The sequence below is a fragment of the Denticeps clupeoides genome, chromosome 13, assembly GCF_900700375.1.
Source record: "Denticeps clupeoides chromosome 13, fDenClu1.1, whole genome shotgun sequence".
NCBI classification, from domain to species: Eukaryota; Metazoa; Chordata; class Actinopteri; order Clupeiformes; family Denticipitidae; genus Denticeps; species Denticeps clupeoides.
In genome coordinates, this window is record NC_041719.1 from 11,293,253 (window position 1) to 11,320,282 (window position 27,030).

The 27,030-nt window shown below is 41.6% G+C and overlaps 1 protein-coding gene across 1 annotated transcript; it reads left to right on the plus strand.

Moving 5' to 3' along the window:
• Positions 1-222: 222 nt before the first annotated feature.
• brinp3a.1 (bone morphogenetic protein/retinoic acid inducible neural-specific 3a, tandem duplicate 1) lies at positions 223-25,554 on the plus strand. The gene is made up of 7 exons (XM_029001597.1): positions 223-827; positions 10,898-11,088; positions 11,286-11,470; positions 18,181-18,286; positions 18,393-18,629; positions 20,989-21,211; positions 23,290-25,554. The coding sequence occupies exons 1-7, from the start codon at positions 598-600 to the stop codon at positions 24,404-24,406; spliced, it is 2,289 nt and encodes a 762-aa protein (XP_028857430.1). The 5' UTR covers positions 223-597; the 3' UTR covers positions 24,407-25,554.
• Positions 25,555-27,030: the final 1,476 nt, after the last annotated feature.

Genomic DNA, 27,030 nt, shown 5'->3' on the forward strand with positions numbered 1-27,030 from the left:
CCTTATAATTCCTATCGTTATTATCAATAACAATAAAAAAAATAAACAGCAATAATAACATTGTTCCATCTCGGCTGAGCCACAGAGCGACACCCTCCCTCTCTCGCCTCTCCCCAGCCAATAGGGAGTGGGCAGGCAGAGTCGCGGAAATAAATGAGGCGTCTTGGCGGCGCGCGCGCGCGCGACCCACCGGACGCGCGCACTTCCGCGGGTTTCTTTTTTTTTTTTTTTACCGAGCGCCGCTGCTGCCGCCTCCGTCCGACGACGTGGGATATTGATTCCGAAGTTGGGGAGCCTCGCCGGCGGCCGGTGCGCTCGCCGCGGTTTCACCAGGGGGGGACCCCCCAACTGGCCCGAACCCGGTTTATCGCCGCGGTTCTATTCTTAGTGCGTAATTATGAGTGAGACGCGAAAAGCCGCCTCCGGTGGAAGTGACCCTGCTCCCGGCGTGACGGAGGGGACGCGCAGCCCGGCAGGACCCCGCGATCTCCTCTGAGGTCACCCCCAGCCGGACCGAGGTGACGCCCGCCCCTGCACCCCGCCTTCCAGGTCGCCGGTGGAAAGTTGGGGGGAGAATGACGAGTCCCGGTGTGCAGCATGGGCCGCCGGTGTGCCGCATCTAGACCGGCTTATCTCATGTGTCTATGGGAGTGCGTCGCCCTCAGCCTCTACTGCTGGGTCTCGGCCTCGGCGGCGGGCCCCGGTGATGCCGCCGGCCCCTTCGGGTGGCTCCTGTCAGACAAGGGGCCCTTTCACCGCTCCCAGGAGTTCGCCGAGTTCGTGGAGCGACACCAGCAGGGTTTCACCACCAAGTACAAGATTTACAGGTGAGACAGTTCTCAAGGTTCTCGAGGTTCAAATCCATGTGGAAACATCATCATCATCATCATCATCGCTTGAATTATGAAGAATAGTTAGAAATCTGATTTGTCTCTGACGCTGAGGTCTGTATTGTAGAAGTGTAGCAGAGCAGGAAAGCAGGACCCCGGTTGGGAAGTTTTGCAGGTGAGCTGGGTGACGATGAAAAAACGTGGCCCCGGGGGGCGAGCCTGGACCGGCACAGGGTTGCTGGCAGCCACACGCCACCACGCCGCCAGGCTCGGTCTCCCGCGCCCACGCACGCTTTCGAACGCACCGTCGGCCGGTCTCCTGAAAAGTGGAGTCAAGAGGAGTGTCATTGTGGTTCCACAGTGTCTGATCTCCCCCTGCTGGTGGCACCGGACCTGGATGCGCAGTGTGTGTGTGTGTGTGTGTGTGTGTGTGTGTGTGTGTGAAAGTATTCATCGGGACTGAATAGCGGTGAACGAAATCTGTGCATCGCCGCGGTGACAGGTGCCCTGCTTGGACCATCAGCCTGAAAGTGTGGCCAAGCGGTTAAGGAAGCGGCCCCGTAATCAGAAGGTTGCCGTTCCGCCAAGGTGCCACTGAGAAAAGCACCGTCCCCACACACTGCTCCCCGGCCGCCTGTCATGGCTGCCCACTGCTCACTCAGGGTGATGGGTTAAATGCAGAGGACAAATTTCACCGTGTGCACCGTGTGCTGTGCTGCTGTGTGTCACATGTGACAATCACTTCACTTCACTTAACCGTGGGCACGTGCGAACACCAGCTTAAATCACTCCAATTAGCCGTGCCCAGATTTTTTTATTTGACCAGTATGTCAAAAGTTGACGCGCAGTGTTAATGGCTGCGGTGGCGGCGCTCTGGTGAAAGCACGAGGTCCGCGGGGGGGTTGACACCTGTGTAATGACGGCTCTCATTGGCTGACCTGAGAGCAGCCTGAGGGAGGGACGTGGAGCGCGGCCGTATTTACGTATTCACGCCGTCAGGCCTTCCTGGACGGGCGGCAGGAGCCACACATGCCGTCTGACAGGAGACTTGGCTGCGAAGCGCCTGTCTCCGCGTAAATTGCTTCTTGTGGGACATTCTGTAAGGCCGAGGACCCGCGAGAGCACAAGAGTGAGGCAGCCGTCACATATTTACTGTTACAGAAGGTGACATGCAAATAATAAGCTGAAACGTATTTAGAAGGTCTTTAGACCCGTGAACAACCTCGTAAGAGACAGGCTTTCTGTGTCCTGTCGTGCCTCCACAGCCAAGACGGGTGCCATCTTTCGCTGTTTCATGTCAAACCTTGTCCAGAACTTTTATAGGTGGTGCTGGGTTGAAGCTAAAATGTCGATGATGATTTTGAGGTGTTGAAGAAAAAAAAAAAAAAATGATGATAATTTCTGATCCAAAACTCGTTGTTACATTTACGGCATTTGGCAGGCGCCCTTATCCAGAGCGACTTACAACGTGCACTCAAGTTACCATCGATGAAGAGACAATTCCGGTTCACCCCAACTATGAATACAACCTTTTTATTCACTCTGTTGTAGTTTCTATACACAAGTCCGACAATAAGAAGGTTACAAGTTCATCTAAATATTCTCTAATGAGGAAGGTCTTGAGCTGCCGCTTGAAAATACTCAGTGACTGAGCTGTTCTGACCTCGAGGGGAAGTTCATTCCACCACCGAGGGGCCAAGACGGAGAAGAGTCTAGATGAATGTCTTCCTTTTACCTTGAGAGATGGAGGGACCAGGCGAGCAGTACTGGAGGTTGTTACATGCCTAAGACCAGCCGGAGACGTAGCGAAGACCCGGACTTCCCTTTTCACCGCATGTAGACCGTGGACTGGTTCGCACTCACTCACCGTCCTTATCTGCCTCGTCCCACTCAGGGGTCGTATCCTGGGACACTGGGCAGTTACACACTATTTCACACGCATGGACGACTGACCGAGCGTGCATCCCTTTGGGCAGCGGGTGGAAACGGGAGAGTAAATCTGCGTTCGCGCGGACAGAGAGCGAGCAAACGCCACGCGCACAAGACCCAGGCCGGGATTTGAGCTGTTAGGCTGGTTTTCAGAAGGACTTCATTAAAGGAGAAACCGCACAGGAACTTGAATGTGTGGCTATTTACGTCAGTTGACCTGGAAATAGAATTGCCGAGTGAGAATGTGAAAATGTGCTTCTTTCTCACGTTGTCACGGGCTTTGCTGCTGCTGTTTATGACCCTCAACCTCTCTGTCATGGCGGCTCTGTGGTGCCTTCCACACATTGTTCACAGACATCGCTGCTCAAAGCAGCTGAACTTTAACCAGAAACAGAGGTGTCAAAAGTATTCACATTCATTACTCAAGCAGGAGTAAAAGTATCAATTCAAGCTTTTTAATTAAGTAAAAGTATAAAAGTACTGGATAGTACTGGGCAGTGGTGGCCTAGCAGGTAAGGAAATGGGCTGCCCTTCAAGTCCCGAACCTGCAAGGTGCCACTGACCAAGGTCCCGTCCCCACACACTGCTCCTCGGGCGCCTGTCAGGCTGGCCACTGCTCACCAAGGGTGATGGTTAAAAGCAGAGGACACATTTCATTTACAATCACTTCACTTTCATTTGAAACATTATAAGTAAAAGTAATGTAATGGAGGAAAATGCCATTAAGGACGAAAGCTTAGGGGCTTTTCCGCGTGGGCCTATAGTGCACTACCCCACCTCCCCAAAAAATAAATGTGTGGTGGGTGCAAGGCTTGGACAACAAATTTGAGGACTACTGTATTCAAGTCTCCCACCGCTTGGTTTGTTTGGAGGGTGGGGCCAAAAAACCTTCAGTGGATGACTTCATTTGGAGGGCTGCTGAAGTAAGTTGCATGTTTCTGTGTAGACGAGTGGGGTGTTTCTTCTGTGGGGAAATGAATGCACAGGCACAGATTGAGATTAATATTTTGTTCTTTCAAACCACAATCTATCCAGGATTTCCACTGTATTAAATGTCATGTTGGAAGTTCAAGAATGAAGGTCTGTGTACAAGCTAGGGAGCAGTTACACTGGTCTGTGCAATTACGTGGCCTGCCCTTGCTTTATCAGCTTTATCATCCAGCCGGAGGCTATAGCTTTGCACAATTATCTCATAAATATTGTATGTAGCAAACAACTGTAAAATTAGTCAAGGAAGAAAAAAAAAAAGCAAAAATAATACAAGCTCCAATAACATTTTCAAATCTCACACAGAGCCCACCAAGCAAACTTCGCAAATATTGCAGGTTTTCCATTACTGTGTTAACATTCGAATGATAATAACAAACTTTCAGCTTACCTAATTATGTTTTTTTAAATTAGACACAGAGTGTTTGAAAGCCATTAGCTTGTGGTACTTGGGTGCGCACAGCACGCAGTGCATTCAAAATGAGTTGTTTTTGCATCCAACTATTTAAAAAAAAAAATCCTTCAAGGGACGTCCAGGTCATGGACATCTTGACACGATGTCTGTAACGTCCTTGGTGGAGGGTGGTGAAGTGTGGCATAATCTGTGTTATGTGCAGCTGCCATGAAAGAAACCAGTACGGTGTTGGAGTGGTATATATTTATGCTTCTCATCTAACCAGAATGAAATTCACTCCATCCGGACGGCACGATTTGTCTAGGAATGAAAAAGAGCCAGAATGAAAACAAGCTCCTTACATCTATTTTTAAGATGCAAGGAGTAGAAAGTACAGATAACTGTAGAAGTAAAACATCATTTGAAAATAATTACTCCAGTAAAGCATAGATAACCAAACCTTTGTTACCTACTAAGTAAGGTAATAAAGTATTTGTACCTTGTTACTTGACACCTCTGCCCATGAAGCCTTTAGAAACTCCCAATTGCTAGATGAAGTCATACAATAACTTCCATACCCACAATGATTGGCCAAGAGTCATGTGGGGGTGTTCGCTTTTCTCGTGCTCTGTACCCAGTCTGTACTCAGTATCGAAATTCCTTGCTGTATCTTCACACAGCTACAAGAAAATTATCTAGAAAATACCGTTGTTACCTTTTGAAGAAGAAAATGTAAGGAGGTCTGATAACAGTGAGCCTCCAGAAATCGCTCTCAATGCATCCTGCTCTTCATCCTCACCTCTCATTGTTCCCATCTGGATGATCATGAAGAACCCGGCCATATTTGGTCCATTGAACAAAGTGACCTTGTCTATGCTCTGTGAGAAAAGGTCACATTGGTTTGTCTCAGCAGTCATCATCTGTCATCTATTCAGTCATCATGTGTCTTCTTCTATCTGCACTGAAAAAGAAAACACTGTCTAAACTAAAAAAATTAATAATAATTAATAATAAAAAAAGTAATCTGTCACATCGAATATTTTACCATTGACATAAATAAACCAAACAAACCTGCTGAAAGTTATAGTTGTAGTGAAGTAAAAAAAAAATGATCTTGAGCATAAATTAGACAGATTAGTTTAAAAGATCAAGCAATTTTATTAAAGCTCCCCTGGCAAATAGAAGTTGAGGTGACATAAAAAATATACTTGTGCTCATTTTTACAAATCACAGATGATCTGCAATGCCTCACAAGTTTGGAAGCCATGACGGTCGGTGGAGATAATGATTCTCTGGCCTGAAAAAGCATGAGAAAGGGGAGGTAACCTTTCCCTGAATTTGTCCAACCGTCTGAACTGCGAAACAGAATAGCCAAAGCGCTCTTTACACCAATCGCCAGTTCTAGCCACTTCAGTATCGTAGACAGGCAAGAGGAACTCGTATTAATGTTAAATAGTCTCACAAAGTTCAATTTTAGGGATTCTTTAAACTTCTGGAATGAGAATTAAACCAATGACTGCTAGGATTACTCGTTTCATTGTATTCCCCGTCCTTCTTTTATCTCGTTTCACCCACTAAACCAGTAAATTTAATTTAAAACATGGCAGATATTCTTTACCACTTACATAAGTGCTATAAGACGTTTATCAGAACTAGTTTACCGAAAGTTCTGAAGAAATTCCATGCATAATGCACCTCATAACAACCGGATTCTACCACTATAGACAACCTGTGTTGTGTTAATGCTTGTTACTCTGCAGGGTTTTACCCTCCACCAATATGTTGTGCTGCGAGTGAGCTGGCAGCATAGACTTTCTGGGGCACTAAGCAGATTCTGACTTTGAGCCCTCCTCACAGCAGCAATATTTGTGTTTTTTTTGGGCGTAAATCCTGTACAAAGTCACATTCGAACTGTTAAAGAGAACTTGGCTGAATGCATTATGTATTCAGCGCAAAATAAAGTAAATAAATAAATACAACAGTTAAATGCCAGTAAATAATTCAATGAATAAACAATGAGTGAATGAAAACAGACTTAACAATAAGTGAAACATGAATAAATAAACATAATAACGGAATTTAAAAAGGCAAAATAAAGCAATTAATTCCAAAGAACATTTCCAGTAGAAAAAGTGCACACAGAATACTGAAAATGTTTTGATCAAGTCATCATAATCATTCTTTTTTTTTATTATTTCTATATAACTATTATTATATCTAACAGTTTTTACAACTGCTGCACATCAGCTGCCAGCCTATGACCAATGGTACAATGTTCCCGACAGGTCTCATCTCATCATAATGTGAATAGTAGTTGTGTTGTGCAAATATTTTGCCAGTGGAATTTTCTATCATATGCCTGAAAAAAAAGTGAATAAATCACAGTAGACTACTTCAAAGTGAAAGGGATGGAAAGACTGGACCACTAATGTCAATGATCTACTTTCATCCTGTCACTGTGCTCAACTCCAGAGCGGTGGCATGCTATCTGCCCTAAATGACAGTGCTCATTCGCTGGTGCAAGACCATCCTGTCAAATTCTCTTGGCTCGTTGTTGCAAGATTGAGCAAAATGTTCACCCTTTAGAGCTGATGGGAAAAGATCCATTGGTGAGTTGGTGAACGGAACCCATACAAGAGCTGCCGTACAAGAGGGAAATGCAGACTGATGTCAATTTGGTTCCTGAGTCGTTATGTTGGAATCGGAGTCTCTGTGCTGCTCTGAATGGGAGCATGGACGTCAGTTTTTGGCAGAGCTTGAGAGGAGGTCTGACATGTATAGCTTGTATCTGACAGGCATTATTTTCACTACATTACAACACTCTGCCATAATAATAAATGGTACAAAAATCCTGGTGCTCCCAGAGAATGATTCAGGAATGATGCAAAGGTAATTTGCAAATTATAGGAATATATATATATACGGGTATGTCTAAATCAATAAACTGTATCATTTTTTTTCCTGAATGTTTGCTTATGCAATCGATAGCTAGACTATTGGAGAAAGTGACTGTTCCAATAAGTATTTTGGGTGGAACACTACCTTAAGTGGGACAGAATGTCTGTAATGTAAATCCATTGGCGTGTGTCAAAATGAAAAGTGGCGCTATTTTAAACTGTGCAAACTGCATCGATGTAACATGAATTGTGGTGAGGACTTTTAGACATTTAATAGCTATAGTACAGCTCTTAATAAAGACTCACACTGTGCTCACACTGATATTTTCCATTACCATGTTAACATAGAAGGTCAGGAATATACTTTTACACTCGCACTTCACACTTAATTTTTTTTGTCATCCTGCCACATATAACATGTGGCACATGTTTTAAATCCCCTAATGGTTATACCTCTTGTGCATGAATGTATCATCAGGATTTCAGATGGGAGATCTAGTGGACATGACATTTGTAAACATCTGGAATATACAGGAATATATCCCTGAATGAAGAAGCTGTATTTTAGTGTTGTAGCATTGGTAATGTAATGAGAGCAGACGGCATGTGTAAAAATGGCAGTGGGTTTGTGTTGGGGGAGTGAATGGTGATTCTGAGATCATCCACATTTGAATTTTAATTTTCTTCTCAGTTCTTGTCTTTTTTCTGACCTGTTATACAAGTACGAGAACACCTTTGAAACACTAATCAGGACGTTCTGTATTCTATATCTGTATTTATTTTTCTGTTTAGTAGGATCCATGTGGATGAGCGTGTACTCCATCCAGGCTGGAGAACATCAAATAATATCCCAGACAGTACCTGAAGTGTCCTGCAGCAAAGCCATTTACAAAAGCCAGTTAGGCCTCATGTTGTGGTGAACATGGAGAAATGAGGGGAGCACAGTTAGGCCCTGGCTAATTGTGCCATTATTTATGTTTCAAGACATGAGCATCCCTAGAGTGCTCTTGTACCTGCACATTCAAGGACAAAACACTGTACACTGTAGCATGATGTGAAGTAATTTGTGCACTGGTCTCTTATTGAAGTTCCAATAAATCATGGCCTTGTTGCCACCGCATGCTTAATAGGAGGGGGGGGGGCTGCATGACTTCATTAGACATTAAATTATATTTTACGCAATGATAGTGCCAGGTTCAAAAAAGACTTGTTTCAATTATGATTTTTTTTTTTTACTTGAGATGTTTAAAAGGAAAAACGAATACACGAAAGCGTTCACACAGCGGTCACATTGTTCGTTTTGTTAGGGTGAAAGGACAGTGAATGTGTAACGGCGACAAACACAATACCCGCCCCCCACCCCTTGTCTTTCTAAAAATGATTCCAGAGGAATTAGAGCGGTGTAATGTGGCATGTTTCTGTACGCCTCTGATAAGGCCCCCGACTCCGTGGAGAGCAGCGGTTTCACTTTCCCCTCGACCTGATTGTTTTTGCCGGCACGCTCCGCTCAGTTCCGGATCCATGTTGCCACAGGTCTCAGTGGGGAAAACTGGCAGGTAGTTTTTCAGAGAGCCCAGCGTCCCCCCCAGTCCCCGCCACAGTTCTCCGCAGCGCGAGGGGCCAACAGTGGATTAGCCCGAGGCGCCATACGTAACTGTCGATCAGTTCCCCCTCAGCTCAAGCGTGGCGTCCATCACAGTTAAGCTCTCTGTGCCTCTATAACTCTGAGCTGCATGCTTACTCATAATTATCTCCTTATGTAGAAATGTGGGTGTGAAACAAGCTCTGATTAGCTTATGTTACTGTATATTTCTGCATATGATCGGTTATCAGGATTCAAATCTGTGATCAACATTATATGGCTATGTCAAACCTTTATTACAGTACATTATGCAAATTATGTGTTACAAAATTACTGCTGTGAAACTTGAACAAGACAACTGAAAGCCTCCAATAACCTTTTGTGTGTTTGCTTTATGCACACTGACAGGGCAAGGACAGACACTCAGATACAGTGTAATTATACATGTTGAACATATAAAATTGGACACAACAAACGTTCAACTGTAACAGAGGCTGAAGGTTCAGACAGCTGAACATATCATTTTTCCCTGAAATGCTTCTTAGAACTTGATGAGCCTTACGTCCATCCATAAAGCAGATGTTTAAATGCTTAAAATGCATTTGCAGAAACTAACTAACCTCACTATACAGCTCAACAGATATACAGTACAGGTGAAAGGTTTGGACACATCTTCTCATTCAATGTGTTTTCTTTATGTTCGTGACCATTTACATTGGTAGATTCTCACTGAAGGCAACAAAACTATAAATGAACACATGTGGAGTTATGTACTTAACAAAAAGTGGAGGCCTGGCCTCCACATTCACCGGACCTGAACCCAATCGAGAGGGTTTGGGGTGAGCTGGACCGCAGAGTGAAGGCAAAGGGCCCAACAAGTGCTAAACACCTCTGGGAACTCCTTCAAGACTGTTGGAGAACCATTTCAGGTGACGACCTCTTGTAGCACATCGAGAGAATGCCAAGAGTGTGCAAAGCAGTAACCAGAGCAAAGGGCGGCTATTTTGAACAAACTACAATACAAAACATGTTTTAAGTTATTTCACCTTTTTTTTGTTAAGTACATAACTCCACAGTTTTGATGCCTTCAGTGAGAATCTAGCAATGTAAATGGTCAAAGAAAACACATTGAATGACAAGGTGGGTCCAAACTTTTGGCCTGTACTGTATATGTTAAAGGGGTCACAGTAAAATATATTATTTTCTTCTGTATGAACAGTAAATTGAGCACATGTGACCTATAAAATTCAGATTGATAAAGATGGTTTAGAGCATAAATTCTTACCTGGCATGCTGAATGAACGTTGCAGGGTAGAGAGAAAAAGGGCTGTCTTGAAGGCACCCACCTCATCACTGGAAACAACTTATTATTGCCCTTCACCGCTGTCAGGGAAAAGCATGAGAGGAAAAAGTGGCATTAAAAAAAAATATATATATATACATATATACACACACACACACACACACACACACACACACACACACACACACACACACATATATATATATATATATATATATATATATATATATATATATATATATAAACAACTTTATTTTTTCTGTGATGGGAAATATCCTGAACACAGTTGAAACATTGTGATTCTATTCATCTTAAGAAAAAAGTGAAAAACAAACAAACAAACAAAAAAAGGAATGGAATGGCAGACAGTCGGGTCATGAAGTTATCGCATTTTCTCCCCCTGCAGGATATATGAACACATGAGTCAACTGCACAGGGGTGGCAGTACCCTAGTGGGAAACACACTCGCCTATGAACCGGAAGACCCAGGTTCAAGTCCCGCTTACTACCATTGTGTCCCTGAGCAAGACACTTAATCCTAAATTGCTCCAGGGAGACTGTCCCTGTCACTACTGATCGTAAGTCGCTCTGGATAAGGGCGTCTGATAAATGCCGTAAATGTAAAAAAAATGTAAAAGCTATGGTCCATTCACTGTAAATAAGGGGGTGGCTTGTAACACTGGATGAAGCTGACCCTGAAAATAAGATGGCACCCATTATTTCAAGACCCTCGTTGCTAAATGTTTTACATATTTGTTGTCTTCCGCTGGCATTTGCAGATGTAAGACAACGGCACTTTTTCAGGTAAAATGTGAGGATAAATCTTTTTCCCTGAGAGGCCAAGTTTGGACTAGCATACCTCTGGTTTTATGCTCGCTCTTTTATCTCCCTGTGCCATGGAGGCCATTTTTTCCTCTGGCCAGTCAACAGTGAAGGGCGTCTCTCTAACCGACTGCATGGCGTGTGACTTTGCAGAGAGTTCGGTCGCTGGAAAGTCAACAGCCTGGCGATGGAGAGACAGGACAACAATGGCTTCGCCCTGCCGCTCGACCCCGAGTTCATGCAAACCATCAGGCTGCTGGGCCGCCGGCCTAGCATTAGTGCCATCACGGAGAACGTCATCAGGAAATATGGCACGCACTTCCTGCTGTCAGCCACGCTGGGAGGTAGAGGCCTTTTTCTTTTTTCTTAACTGTCTCGGAAAATTACATCCAGTGTCCCCCACCCGCCTGTGTTGACTGTGAGCGTGATAAGCTTCTTCCTATGGCCATGTCCGCGGATGTTAATTTCACGTAAGTGGCTCATCTCTGCTGCGAGGCGTGTTTTTCTTGATCAGCTGTGGCCGCCGTGTTGGTTTCTGCAGGACAGGAGGCCTTAACCATTTTTGTGGACAAGCGGAGGCTGAGCAGGGCGGCGGACCTGGGCGACTCCAACGGCACGGCGGTCACTCTGGAAGCCCTCCACCAGCTGGCTGCGTCCTACTTCATAGACCGAGAGAGCACGCTGCGCAGGCTGCACCACCTCCAGATCGCCTCCACCGCCATCAAGGTAAACCCGCGGCCTCCCCCCGACCGGGATTCTGTTTATTTTTAGTAAACACGAAGCCTGTGACCGTAATGCAATACGTAAAAAAAAAAAAAAATTCAGTGAATTGCTAGGTGGGAAATTGATGCTGAGAAGGGAACTGTTCCTTCCTCACAAGTTCACCATTCTGTTTACTGCCATTAATGGCTCTTTTTAAAAAAAGGAGTTCAGCAGTAAAAGCAGCCGTTCAGATGCGCAGGGCACTTGCTATGTGAAAGGTTTAAGGTTAATAATGATTGCGAGCAAAGAGAGAAAAGCGCTCCTCGCTTGTGTTTTCGCGGTGCCCGGCTTAAGAGGCGCCATCGCTATTCGGCCCAAACACTTCCTTCCTGTCATTTCAGACCACTTTAAACATGATAATGTGTCAGTTGTGTCGTGAATGATTTCAGAATTGCCCCTGGATGGGTCAGGGTGCCCCTGTCACAGCAGTAATTTATTTTCATGTGGTGTACAATCTATCCCACCGCTGGCAAGCGACCTCTGGCAAGAGACATGATTTCACTTGAGAAATTGTGTTTCACATATGGAGCAAAAATGTAGCAGAAGGATTCAGCACTTTGGTGGCTCCCCGCTGTTTGAGGTTTTCTGTTTGATTTAATTTATTACACAGTAACATTATGCCGAAACAATATGGAGCATTAATTGAACAAACCATCCATTAAAATATGCATATAATTGTTGTTTTAATTCTTTGGATTATTATTATGTACAATATGTAGGAGGGAAGAAGCTTAATCTTCAGCATGTGTTTTCTGATGTTAATAATTGAAGAAAGGTGGCAATTGAACTTGCTCAGAACTTTTAGTGTCGGTCAATGGGAAGGTTGGCTCGTTTTATTAAAAATGAATTTTAAAATAAATAACGATGAGTGTGCCCTGACAATTATGCATTAGTATGACAAATGATCTGTTCCGTTTCAGTAATTTTCGTAGAGAGCCTATCACATTTGTTAGCCATTTTGAATATGAGCGAGGTGTCACCCTGTAATAAATTGGAGACTTATGAAGAGCATTTTCTGTACCACCAATAACTCGGCTGAGCAAAGACATGAAAGAAAATGCTTAGGGAGTTGGTGGCCATTATTCAATTCTTTTAATTTGGGTTTACAGAGGAGATTAATACAGAGCCAAGACCCGTTAAAACGAGAGATCTCAGCTGGAATCCATCACAGAGCTGGACCTCGGCATGGTGAACTGGAGGTTTTTGCAGTGAATTAATTTGGAAGTCCGGTCAGCACTTTCCTCTGATGAAACTTCTTGCTGGACAAACATAGTCCAAAGAAATGTTGGAAAATACACTGATTTATGCAACATAAGTCGTACACATCCTACATTAAATCACACTGGATCAGCACCCATATCTAATATTAAAATATGTATTCCTGGAAGCTGTGTTCTATGGCAGGAGTGCAGATGTATGGCTGGGCATATGAAAAAAAAATTATCACAATATACTTTACCACATCGAACAATCTAATAGAGTAAAGTACTATGTCCCAACACAGTTTAAAATAGAATGTTCAAATGTACAGTCAAGAAAATAATGTACAGTATAAATTCTAGGAATATAAATGTGGACATTTCTATTGTCAGTATATCCATATATGTATATAAACTGTAATTAAGACTAAATGTAGACTTGAGCAAGTTGTATAGATGTACAGATGTTGATAAGTATATACAGAGTGGATGAATAATTAAAAGTGACAATACTGTATATACACTAAAGGTGTGTTTTGACAATAGCGTTAGAAATGCACCAGAACAATTGCACATAATACATTTAATTGCATTAAAATAAAAAAAATGAGATACATTTGTCATTTTATTGTGATCATGAAAAATGTTCAAAGCTGATCACCGAGATTGAGCTGAATTTTACCATGATCATGGTTTGAGATCGTATATACACCCAGCCCAATGCAGATGGCATCATAGCAGTGATGGTTGCACCATGTATTTTTACAGGTGTTACAAAATATGCCTTGTGATATGTTTTATATTAAATTTATGTCTTGATAACATTTTTAATTGCCTGAAGCTTCACGGTTCAATATTTAACGTTCTTAGTTGCACCTCAGCTTTCAGCATTTGATTGTCATTTGCAGAGGTTATGTAGAAGAGGGCCATATACAAATCATACAGTGTAGTATACAAATGTTTACTGTAGTATAGTTTTGATAGTGAAGCAAAGTGAGGGGTTAAAGGAGGAAAAGGTGGATTAAGGGTCCACTTATTGGGGTGTGTGTATGATTCTGGTGTGAAGTTCAGTAGCCTGATCGCCTGTGGGTAGAAAATGTTCCTGAAGGTCTGGATCCTCCTGTGCTACACCTGACAGTAGGAGCATGGAAAGATTGTATATTAAAGTGAGTCTCCTTTTTAAGGACATCAGCATTGTCCTAAAAATAGCATAAATATTAGAAAAATAATTATTATTAATTTATTCCTGCCCCTGTTCTTTTATGGCACATGTACATAAATATATATTTTTAAATGATGCAGTGTGTGTACTTCAATCTAGTATTAAAAAGTGAGCTCTGAGAAGTATGAATTAACATGAGAATATGAGGTATAAGATGGCATCTTGCCACTGGAAGGTCTTTCAAGTCTGTCAGGGTCATCAGTCAAGCATCTCATCTGCAATCTGTGAGGAACTCAACACTTGCCAATTCCCAATTCACTCCCATTCTCTCTTTCCCTCTTGGCATGTACCAGGGCAGCAACTGTGGGATTAAGCGGGGAAATCATTTTTCAGCCACTGTAGGCGGTTGAGAGCCCTTCGTATTGCCATTTCAGATAAAGGGCTCATAGGCAACTGGATTCTCTTGAAGCCTCCTGCTGGTTAAAAGTTCTTAAAGGTTCTGTTTTTTCGGTTCTGAAAGCAAGTTTGGTTTCTGTAAAGAGATAAAGAAAAAAAAAAACACTGGCAGACTCATCAAAGTGTGCATCAACACATCTTTAATGCAAATATATATTGCTGATTGACGTTTAAATCAAGATTCTCTTTGGTGAAAGGAAATCGAGCGATTTAAAACAAACACTGGTCTTTATGAAACATCAGTGGCATTGCATGGCTCTCAAGAGAGCTCAAGAAACATCTTTTGCAACACATTTTAATGATCTTAATAAGTCAGGACAAAAGAAGCACTGCCAGATAATATTCACTGAATTTAATTTGTTTATAGTTTTGTAGTAAAATATTTTCAATATTTTATGCTAAAAGTGGCTCGGGAACAAAATAGTCACAACGACGGGCTGATGGGGGATGGAAGCGCAGAGACTGGACATCCTAGAAGCCAAACCAAAACAAAGGTAACGGATATGACCACATTAATGCAGCAGCCCTGAATGCATTCTGCATTTCGGTTTTATGGAGTCGCGATCAATTAAAGCCCAATTGGTGCCAGCAGGGAGGGATGAGGACGCCATAATGCAGTGTATGGGCACCTGCCGTGACAGCCCCAGGGCCCCCGGGGCATCACAAAAATTTCGGGTCCATGGCCAGGAAACGCCCCAGACTTTCCAATTGTGGTCACAAAAACCCATAAATTCTGATTATGAAGGAATGGGTCGCCATCAGTTAGGATTTGGCCCAGAAGTTTAACATGCCAGGGCGAATTGCAGGGGTCTTCAAAAAAAAAAGGGCCAACACTGCAAATATTGACTCTTTGCATAAACATGATGTAATTGTCAATACAATGCTTGTAGTTATACTTCAATACACCACAGAAATAACTAACAAAAAAAATCTAAAAACACTGAACCAGCAAACCGTGAAAACAAGTATTTGTGGCCACAACTGTAGGTTAGTAAGTTGACAGGCCACTCGCACCATACACAAAATTTTTTTTTTTTTTGAGGACACAGGGGAAGAAAATTAGCCACACACCATCTGATATCATCATAAATAGGGGTTTTAAAATGCTCTTTAGATTTTCAAAAGAGAGCCTGATGCTGATCAATAGTTGATAGCTGTATTTTATGACGTGTAAACAGCTTTCACAAAAGCTGTAGAAAAGGGCTCCTGATTTCCATTTAATCAAACCATTCTCAGTCTTGGCATGTGGTAGAAATCTCAGTAAGCCTCTGTTAGACCAAATCTGCAGCACAGACTTAAATCCAGGATTTTCATTCATTTATTTATTTATTTTTGCATGCTATGTGAAGTTCACAGTAATTCTAGAGTTATGATGACGGCTTCAGTGACCATGTGTGATTGGTGGATTGTAGGTACTTTATATGCAGGTGCCTCTCCAAAGTGACAGAAGTGGCAGGTTTTACGTCTACGTGTTGTATGATGTGTGATTCACTGCATCTTCTGAAAGGAGATAAGGGGGGAAATAAATAAATAAACCAAGCTGTCAAGGAACTTTCCCGACATCGCGACAGAATGCCTTGTGACATGCTGACCCATTTTCTTTATTAAAACCAATAAACCGGAATTGTTTATTCCAGGAAGTCATTTTCAGAACAATTACCAGTCTCATTAAATGCAGCTGTTGGTATTGCTGATCTAGTCAGCGTGAATTAATTACCACAGATAACGGGGCATTAATTTGTACAAATATTTTAAAATCCAGATGATTTGTATTCTGCCCCGTAATTACTTTAATGAATGCTGAATAACCAATATCGAAGCCACTGTATTGCAAAGCCCCAGACAATGTGATTCGTCTGCCACCTTAATAGAAAAGCCTAACTTATGCACATGCTCTGCTCCAGTGGGCTCTTGTTGCAGATGGTCTCATTGCTATGCATAGAAAACCCATCTTTATATTTGCATTCGGTCAATTTTCCCTTTAAGTCGGACATCTGTCTGTGTTAGAAATTAATCTGCCGATCCCTGTCGAGGCCCCTTGGATTTTAATTAATTTGCGTGGATGCATCAATAAGAGGAATAGAAATGCCAGCAGAGGTTGCTGGAGCTCTAGCCGCTAACCTAACTCTCTCTCTCTCTCTTTAACCCCATACATATTTGAGACCACAAAAGTCGGTGAAAATTAAGTAAAGCACTTTTCCGATAATGGATATTCTCTATTTGTGTAACACATAAATGAGGTTTTCCTGAGCCCGTCTACTTACTTAGTCATGGGCCAGTGCTCCCCGAGCTGTAAAGGAGCCATGCTACTTACAAACCCTGCAGGTATGGGTCTGCCGCTCCACTCATCCATTTTACAGTATCACTTTCACTGACCTTAAAGTAGACGTTGAAGGAAGGTAACTTTGTGTGCAAAGAATAAAAAAGCTGACCTCCATTTTATTAATTTTTTTATTTTGTTTAAACACAATCACAGCCTGCCATTAATCTACAACAGCGGTGTGGTTACTTTTATTGGCCTTTGGGGAGAATATTAAAGGAGACTGTTGTTCCGCTGTGAATAATTTGCGATTGATGTGTATAGGAGAGGTGTATATTTTATATATATATATATATGTGTATGTGTGCCCCAAGTTTGGCAGTTTGTTTTACTGCATGCCAGTGGATCCATGATCTACGGGGGGTTTTAAAAGAGTCTTTGTCAGCGATGATTGAGTTGTGATTGTGCAAAGTCTAGCGCAAGTCTCAGGGGAGAACAAAGATCTAGTCGAGTGTGTCAGCATGGAGTCTGTAATGCTTACGTGTGATGCTTAGAAATGCAAGCAGGTCCTATTCAGGGCTTCAGCACATACCTCCTGCCATTCTGCTTACTGCTTACTGTTCAGTGCAGGTACATCTGATTGAATTTTACAGTGCGTATTCCAGATCAAGTTACTGTATTGAACCAATGGCAAAAGAACAGACAAAAGGTCCTGATTATTATGGCTCAAAGGAAAGCAGAAATCTGAGATGGCCGGCTGGAGCCTGACAAAGAGCAGACAAAGATAGCTTATATAAAGAGGGTCAGCGGGACACAATCAGGATGTTTGCAGAAGACAGCACCATGCTCCATGAGTTATTATTCTTAATACTTTTAGTGAGCTACAACTGGCGGTATTTAAATGCCAAGACTATTTATGTATTTATTTGTTTGTTTATTTATTTAGGGGAAATATATAAGGTGATACTAGCTCAGTGGTGTTATCTCCTGATTAAAGAGCACCTTGGCATTACCCCCTTTTTTTTTTTTTTGACTTTTGTTTGGTAAAGTTATATGACAATGGTTAGGACAAGTGCTAAAATCACTAAGAAATCACATGCTAAAATCACTAAGAAATATGAACAAATCAATATCATGAATCATATTCATGAATATTATGTTTTATACACACCTGGTCTGAAGACCCTGTTTATAAATATTCACGGTTTTAATTATATCATTATGAATACTATTATCAGGAAAATATTCTATATTTTGCCAGCATTACTGGTTACTACAGACAATGAATAAAGAATTGGTGTTAAAATATATATTTTAATATATTGCTGCCTTTCTGTGGATCACATAACCCTTAAATAATTCAAATCTTCCATTATGCATTTCCTTGTTCTTCCATATTTCAAATCATTTGGTTTTCATAACACAGCTTAGACCATTTGCCAAAGGAAACCATTCATACCCCACAATTGTTCTTCCCATAAGTGCTTAAAAATTTATTGTTAATGTGATTTTCACATAACTTTCAGCTGGTGTATCTACATTTTTAATCATCTGAGTGACTGTCACACAATAGAATATGCCTTTTGGATCCCTTTAGGTGACCGAAACAAGGACAGGTCCTCTTGGATGCAGTAACTATGACAACCTGGATTCTGTCAGTTCAGTTCTGGTTCAAAGTCCTGAAAACAAGATTCATTTGCAAGGTAGACCACTTATAATTCATGCAACCACATTGTGAATTTTATCTGAATTTTAAAAGGTATATCTTCCCACATTCATGCATTTATGTGATTTGTGTCACTAATAAAGGGCTTCAGGCCATTCTGCCGGAATACCTACGGAGCCGCTTTGTTGAAGCAGCGCTCAGCTACATTGGCTGCCACTCGGAGGGTGACTTTGTGTGCAGGGACAATGACTGCTGGTGCCAGTGTGCCCGAGACTTCCCACAGTGCAACTGTCCAGACGTGGATTTGAGGTCGATGGAGGACAGCCTTCGACATATCAAGGAGTCATGGGACCAAGTAAACCAGGAGTTTGAGGAATCAGGTATGTGTTGAAATATCAACACTATGGGGTGGAGAGAAGCAAATGCAAAATTATATTCTGTGAATTTTAATTTTGGGGAAACAAAATTACAAAATAAACCTAAGGGATATTCAATAAGGATTTCAAGTGATTTTTTTTTTTTATTATAACTACACAATTTACTGCATCCCTGCAGAGCTAGGCACAAATATGTCAAACATATTACAAATGCCCATCAAATATAAAAAAAAATACACATTTCTGATATGGATTTAATTAAAACAAATTACTTGTCATTTGAGATTGTCATGTATAGTTTACAGAATGTGTTTGCCAATGGTTTGGGCTAGAGTTGGTCAATCTCACCAAGCAAATTGACTTCCTTGTTTTTGCTGGTATATGATCTGAGGTCAGATCATAGGCTGGACCTTCTCACAGTGCCGATAGTCAACAGAGACCTTGCTCAGGGGCTGAACAGTCTCCAGCCCTGGGAACTGAGCTAATCACAAGTCCATCACAAACCACTGAGCCACAGCCACCCCGTGCCGCCCATTCAAGGTCTCTGATGATGTGGGGTGGCTCCTTTTTCTCAAGCTAAAGGTCACAGGGAACAGCAACAAAACACACAGTGCAGTGATGGCTAGACCCAATGGTCCAACACACTCTGCCCCTGATTGGCGAGTACTTTAATTACATCTACTGGTTTGGATTTACTAGGTTTTGACATGATAGTGAGTGAGTGAGACAATGGATAACTAAATGAGAAAGAGCCAATTAGAGGCAGAGAATGGGAAGGCCTTTGCACAATAGAGGTGGGGGGACTGCAGTGGATGCAAAAGGCACTATTTTTGAACTGGCACTAAGCGCAGCACTATGTGTGGTGTGCATGGGGTTTGTTCAATAGTGCAAACTGTGGAGAATTTACATGAATAATGAAAAACCAGAAAGAACTGCTTGGTAGTTATCTGTATGCTGAAGAAGAGAAACTTAACTACCCTTAAAACCAACAACCAGCATTAATCCACAGGCACAATCATTGTTTTTCAATTATTGTTTTTCTTTCTTCTTTATTTTATTCCTTCATTAAACTCAAATTCTATGAGAGAATAAAACAACATATTGAATAATGCATATACAATTTGCAAGCTCTTGAAGTTTTGTTACATTACAGTAATACAGTAATTAAATACACACAGAGATTCATACTGTGCATAATTGAAATATGGCCCATCTCTGCTTTCACTTGATTCTCTACAAAATGTTTTATATCCTAAGCATTCCCAAGGGGGAAAGGTCCAGTGATTCGCTGTGAGTTTGATTCACTGCAGTGGAAATGCAACATTAAATTACAGGACTGCTCTCCCACTTTTTCTGGAAAGTAAAAATCTTATACTAAAATGCACTAATGTATTTAAATGCATTCAGCATAGCGTAGCAATGAGTACCTACAATGCTTATTACAAAAGATTTATACAAAGGCGTGGGGGGACAATTATGTGCTGTAAATTTCATCAGACCTGACAGGTGTAAATGTCCCCACTACCAGACAGCGAATTGAGATTGAAATTTGAATGGCATTGAAAATTGTGCCTCTTTAGTTGCTCTGTTTCCAGCTGCCGGGACGGCTTCACTGCACCGTGCCTTGTTATTCTCGCTGTCTGACAAGGAAATGGTGGGAAGAGCTACCTTTCAGTGAAATAGTGTAATTGTCATTATGGTAAAATAGCATTTTGGACTTGGCAGCATTTCATGTCCCCTGTTCTGGGAAACATGCCAGTTGTAAGCAGGTTTATTCGGGGAGCAAAAGAGCGCCGTAATTTCAGCACGTGCACCAGCGAGCTTTTGATTTGAAAATGTGAAAATGGCAGTCTAATGACCGCAAAGACAACAAATAAACAATTATAATGCGCCGTGTGAAAATAACTAACTACTCTCTTAATGCCACCCTTGGAACGGAATGTGGCATGGCAGGGCACATTAGGAAATAAAACATGCTTGTCCCTTTGTGCTACTGTATGTCTAATGGCTTCAAAGCCAACACTAACAATGGCCCGTTTCATTTATCACCATGGTGATTAGTGGTGCTGAAAGTATCGAATACAGTTATCATTGGGCTCCATTGATTTGGCGGAGATGTAGGTCACTGTGATAATATAACTATCGATTCTGCAGGGGAAAATATAAATTAAATTCCCATAAGCATCTTCCTGGTTAAGCCCAGTCGCCCCTCATGCCAATAAGGTGAGCACTTGTCATTTGTCCTCCAGAATTTGGCACATGTTTGGTTTTGGTAGCTCTGCATTGATTAGAATCTCAGAGTGAGAGAAACCTGGTGACAAATGGCAGGGTGACAGCATTGCCATGCCTGTGTGCTTTGCAGATGAGTTCCAGAACTTCGTACGACGACTGCCAACTTTCTACGCCTTGAACACATCTGCCGTTCAGTACTTCTGGAAGATGGACCCTGGCGTTCATCAGCGCTACCAGCAGCTGGAGATCAGCACCAGGCAGCTCCTTAGCAAAGCACGGCGACTTGTCAGCAGGCTCTTCACACTCAGCAAGAGGTGTCGGACTCAGCCCAGAATAGTCGTTCCCAGAGAGAGGTAAGAAACGAGCTCTGCTGAGACCCTGCACTTTACACAGGAAAAAAAGCATGAGAAGAGGGTGCACACAAATAGAACCATATTAGTGCTGTGTTGAGCTTCAAGAAACATTCCCATCATTGCATTTTGCGTGATGTTTCTTCAATTAAAACAAAAGAATTTTAGTGACACTAAACTTGTGTTTTAAAGTTGTAAAAAACAAGAGAGGTTTGTGTATTTTTGTTGCGTTTATCAGTAAGATCAATTTATACATGTATGCAAAAGCATGCTGCATTTATTATTACACAGAATATCGTTTTTAAGAAAAGCCCTATTTCCCTGTATTGGCTAAATTCTATGAACTCTTTAGATCAGTGAATGCATGCACATGTGATCGCGCCTTTGCTATATTTGCTGCATTAATAAGTGTGATTTACCAACCGGATGGAAGAACTTCTGGATACACTGTAAAGCTGAGTCAAACAGAATTGTACAAACAATCATATACATATAAAAAGAATTGTCATATCATAGTGATTTGCATGCTGCTAACTCAATTCATAACACATGTAGGGTTGCAACAATTACAAATTCTGGTGGTCAAAGCTCTGCAAATACAAGGTTCCTCAAGACCTTTCAAAGACTAATGTCTAAATCCAAATATTCCCATTACATAAGACCTAAAAAATTGGAAAATAATATAAAGCAACACAATTTTATCAGTCACTCCATCCACTTACCCAGATGCTTTCGAGTTTCTTTTTTTTCCCTTGTTAACGTACACTGCCGCCACCACCTTTATTTATTTTCGTGCCTTTCACTGTTTGTGCAGCTCATTCTCAAGTGTGCATGCGCTTCAGAACGTCTAACTGTTCAAAGACCGTTTAATATTCCTTCCATAAAATCCATTCATTTGTTGAATATTGCAAAGGTTTTTCAGGCCTGGGGCTAATGATATTTAGATACAATGACAGCATATTGAAAAAGATTTTTTTCCCCATGATTTCATCAGAGTAATAGAAGTGATAGTGATTCTGTGGTCCTTTCAAAATTGCATTTTGGACGAGAAAAAAAAAAATCAAGTTATTCACAGAAAATGAATGCAAGCTCGTACCTCGTCTCATGTACCCATCCCCTTCCCCATGAAAAGTGCTGACAGGCGGGAGAGATTTCCTCCATTGCCACCCACCTACTTACTTCCTGTCTCGGAGGCAGAGTGTCTCCATGAATATTTACACACTCCACTCACGTACTTTTACGTTTGAAGATTGGAGCGCGGCTTCCTCTTGCTGAGCAGAAGTTCCACTAAGAAGAGCAGCTTTCTGCATGACTGACGTAACACACTGTTAATGCAAATGTGCTCCCTGGACCAACATCCAGCTGAAGAACTCTCTGCCTCTCAATTGCCGTAATGAGTTATTTGTCTAAGAGGACAGAGCATCAAAGACATCAAACGGCGCCATAATTTCCATGAAGGGTTCGTTCCTGGGCAAGTACATTGTTACAGCGCTGTACACTATTGCTTTTACAGAAATGTGTTCATTCCATCACTCATCATTCTACTCACCTTTTTTATTTAAAATATCATTTTAAATAACATTGGTGACTTGCATGAGAAATATTGGTTTTATTTAATGAATTGATGTCTGCTGTGCCTTGGGGCGGCACATTGGCTTTCTTTGCTTTAACACATATTGATATGATGTGCACTCATTTTCAATGCTGCCCAACTTCACAGGTTAATATCCTTAGCATAATAAACAGGTTATTTGTATTAAATATACTCCAAATCATAATTTACCTGCTGTACACATACATTATTCTTGTTTCTTGTTAATATATGTATTATGTATTAATCTCATGTAGGCACGTTCCATTTGGCATATCAGCATGCTGATGTTGAGTTGCCAGTTGACAATTGTCAATTGACAATTAATTTCACCTTGAAATTCACTATAACAGCTGTGCATTTGCACAAGTACTTTATAATGTATTCACAGTACTTCTAGAAAACATATAATCACTCTTCAGCCCCCACTACTTTTTATAGCATGTGTAGAACTAGAAAAGTAATAATAACCTCATCTCTCTTCTGAAAGGACTTTTGTCTACTGGTTGACGTACATCCTGTCCATCATGTACTGCAGTGAGAACAACCAAATCGGATCTTACATAGAGGAAACACGGAGCTGCAGCTGTCCTTATGAGCACCCCACTTGCCAAGGGGTCATTCCTTGCATGGTGGGGGAGGGCCCGTCCTGTGCTGTCTGCTCCTATGAGAACCGGTCTCGGTGCGCGAGCTGCAACCCAGGCTTCATGCTGAGCCAGGGGGCCTGCAGGAACACGGTCCCCGACTCCACCGACAATTACATTGGCTTTGAGACAGACCTGCAGGACCTGGAGATGCGCTACCTGCTGCAGAAACGGGACAGCCGCATATCTGTGCACGCCATGTTCATCAGCAATGACATCCGCCTCAACAACTGGTTTGACCCGTCCTGGCGGAAAAGGATGCTGCTGACCCTGAAAAGCAACAAATACAAGTCCAGTCATGTCCACATGCTGCTCGGAATGTCCTTACAGATCTGCCTCACTAAGAACAGCACTCTGGAGCCTGTGATCTCAGTCTACATTAACCCATTTGGTGGCAGCCACTCAGAAAGCTGGATCATGCCCATTGACCAGCACAGTTATCCAGACTGGGAAAGGACGAAGTTAGACATACCACTTGACTGTTATAACTGGACATTGACTTTAGGCAACAAATGGAAAACCTTTTTTGAGACGGTCCACTTCTATCTGAGGAGCCGCATCAAGGTGCCCTCTGCTCACGGCAACAGCTCAGTTTATTTTGAGCCCCTGGAGGTCATGGACTCGTCACAGAATCTGGGCTACATGAAAATCAACAGCATGCAGGTGTTTGGCTACAGTATGCACTTTGACCCCGAGGCCATTCAGGACCTGATCCTGCAGCTGGACTACCCGTACACACAGGGCTCGCAGGACTCGGCCCTGCTGCAGCTGCTGGAGATCCGGGACCGAGTGAACCGGCTCTCTCCGCCGGGCCAGCAGCCGCTGGACCTCTTCTCCTGCCTGCTGCGGCACAGACTCAAGCTCACCACGGTGGACGTGGTCCGGATTCAGGCAGCGCTTCAGACGTTCAGAGCCAAGCAGCCCAACTCCATGGAGTACGAGACAACCAAATTGTGTAGTTAATACATCAAGGTAATCTCACTTTCTGGACATTTTCTTTTTAATCCCAGAATAACATGGACCTGATTGCCAGCACTGCTTCAAAGTGTAATCTGGCAAGATTACATTTCTCGTCCATACCACTGATCAGGCAGGACGCTTTGTGAATTTGTTTAGTTCTCAGAAAATGAACTGCTCAGAAATGTGTCACCGGGGCCTTTCATATAAAAAGGTTGAATCAAAAAGTCAATAATAAGCAGCACAGAAAGCAGCTCAATGATGAAACACATCTAAAGATTCTCCTGTATTATTAATATACATGCATTAAAAATTTACAACTAATTTACCAAAAAATTAAAGAGGAGACCCATCCATATAAAACAAATAAAAGGGTTTCATGAGCAGTCATATCATGTGCATTATGTGTACACCCTCTTCAATATTATGAACTACTGATCACATTCCTGTGGTCTCGGTTTCCTGGGCAGTTTATAAAATGTTGTCTGTATAATTTGTTCTTAAAACATAACAAAAAATAGTTGTGTTTATAATGAGACATTTACCACAATAAGATAAACATTTGTTGTTATTATCAATTTCTGATCTGATCTTGTTTTTCTTGTCATTATGGGGAAAAAAATCTTCTTATTATGAGAAAATGGTGTTAATTAACGTGTTGTTTTGCAAACTTTTCTTGTAATAACAGGATATTGATGGGTTTTTTTTTCCATTTTATCGTGGCGGCAACTCTGTGCTCATGTGAATAACAGTTGCCTATCGTATGTGACTTCAGGCATTAGAAATGAAGATGTTTTACAGAGCAGATGCGAATGCTATTACCAGTGTACAGACAGGCCAGCAGCCGTGTGTCTGGTCCAACTCCAGACGTGTTCCAGTGGATATGATATATTCTTTTCTTTTCTTTTTCACATTGTAAAGCAGTACAATAGAGTGCAGATTACTTTTTGGTTGATTGTACTATTAAAAATTGTAAGCATATAATGAAACAAATCATCCTGTCAAGAAATAGAGTACTTATCGGTCACTATTGTACATTCTGTTACATGTTACTTTTTTTTTTTATAAACCTCTTTGTTTGTGAAAGTTTTCCAGAGTAATATCCATACAATGTACAGACTTTGTTAAAAAGGTAAATAAAACTCATTTCTATGTGCGGTCTGAAAATGTTTTGCAGTTACATACTGTTCTCATATTTGTGTCTGTCAGAGCAATATTTTTTGTATTAAAGTAAATTAAAATGGGACCTTGTGTGTGTGGCCGGAACATAAATAAAGAATTTGGCTGTGAAATAGTTGTGATTTCTACCAAAAGTAGCAATCACGTTTTTAATTAAAGCAAAATGCTCCTCATGATTCAGTAATTGCTAAGTACAGGAGGTATTACGTTTTAAACACAAAGTTTGGTTCGGTTGGATGTAACCTTTTTCAGTTTTAAGGCCTGCCAATTCATATATTATAATGTTGGGGACCATTGCAAAAGATCCCCCTTTTTTCTTAATCTATTCTATTGTAATCTTATCTACTAAGCTATTGAAGGGTCTCAAATTGATGATAAAATGTATTATTGTTTCAATAGCTGTTGTCTTATATGGTGTTTAAGGAATCAAATATCTTTTTTTTTTTCATGAAGCCCCCAACAGACCCCTATAGACTTCTCAGGACCACCGACCAACATGCACATAGATAAGAATTTGGACAGGAATTCTAATGCAGGTGACATTTGGAAACACAGTGCGTCTTACTGCGGTCAGTTCATTTCTTTGATTACGTTTTTGGATCTACCGGATCTACAGCCCTAATATTGCTTCCCTATGAAACAATATTATAGTACCCTACAAAAAGTCATTTAATTACTTTGTAGCCCATGAGAAAAAAACTGAAACGGAACACTGAAACACTTTTCTGTGGCTTGAGAGTCTTGTCATTAAGGTTAGAAGTGTCTTTTATTCACAAGATGGTGGCTGCATTTTAACGTATGTTTTTACCTCTGTGTCAGAGGCTGGAATTGATGGATTAAATCAGAGACTCAAAGAGAATCTGAGCTTTTTGTGTTCATGACTACCCTACACTCTCCTCCAAGAATTGTCCAGTTTACTAAAGAAAAGTCACCTGATCTTTGAAGGACAAAGAACTGGGCCACAACATTTATTGATTTACAGTCTGGCTGCTAATTGTTGCTCATAAATTGGTTACAGTTTCCCACTGGCCACTTTATGACTGGCCATAAACATTTATGGCTATGTGATTATTTTTTACCTCAAATGCATTATATGTTAAGATGCTAAGATATTAAAATTTTTCTTCAAGTGGTCCAAAAATAACTGGAACTAAATGTAAAATTACAGACCCTTGGAATTAAATGTGGCATGTTTTTTTTTAGATATCTAATGTAACTTTCTTTGTTTGGATAGCTACTTATTTTGTAATTAATGCAAGGTGGACATTTGAAATTAGGTCACACTGCTCATCCCCATGAGCGGTGGCGACAGTACAAGAGGCGAGAATTGCTTTCTCCGCAGGTCACTCGGGTCTGCAAAATCTAGTTTATGGTGACAGGAAGAGAATAACCTCTCTCAGGACCTACTCTGCCTTTTGCATTTACATTGACGGATGGGTGCTGAAGAAAGA

Coding starts and splice junctions, on each gene's coding strand:
- brinp3a.1 (XM_029001597.1), top strand. CDS start 598: ATGGGCCGCCGGTGTGCCGCATCTAGACCGGCTTATCTCATGTGTCTA. Junction 11,089..11,285: donor GCTGTCAGCCACGCTGGGAG/GTAGAGGCCTTT, acceptor TGGTTTCTGCAG/GACAGGAGGCCTTAACCATT. Junction 18,630..20,988: donor CCAGGAGTTTGAGGAATCAG/GTATGTGTTGAA, acceptor TGTGCTTTGCAG/ATGAGTTCCAGAACTTCGTA.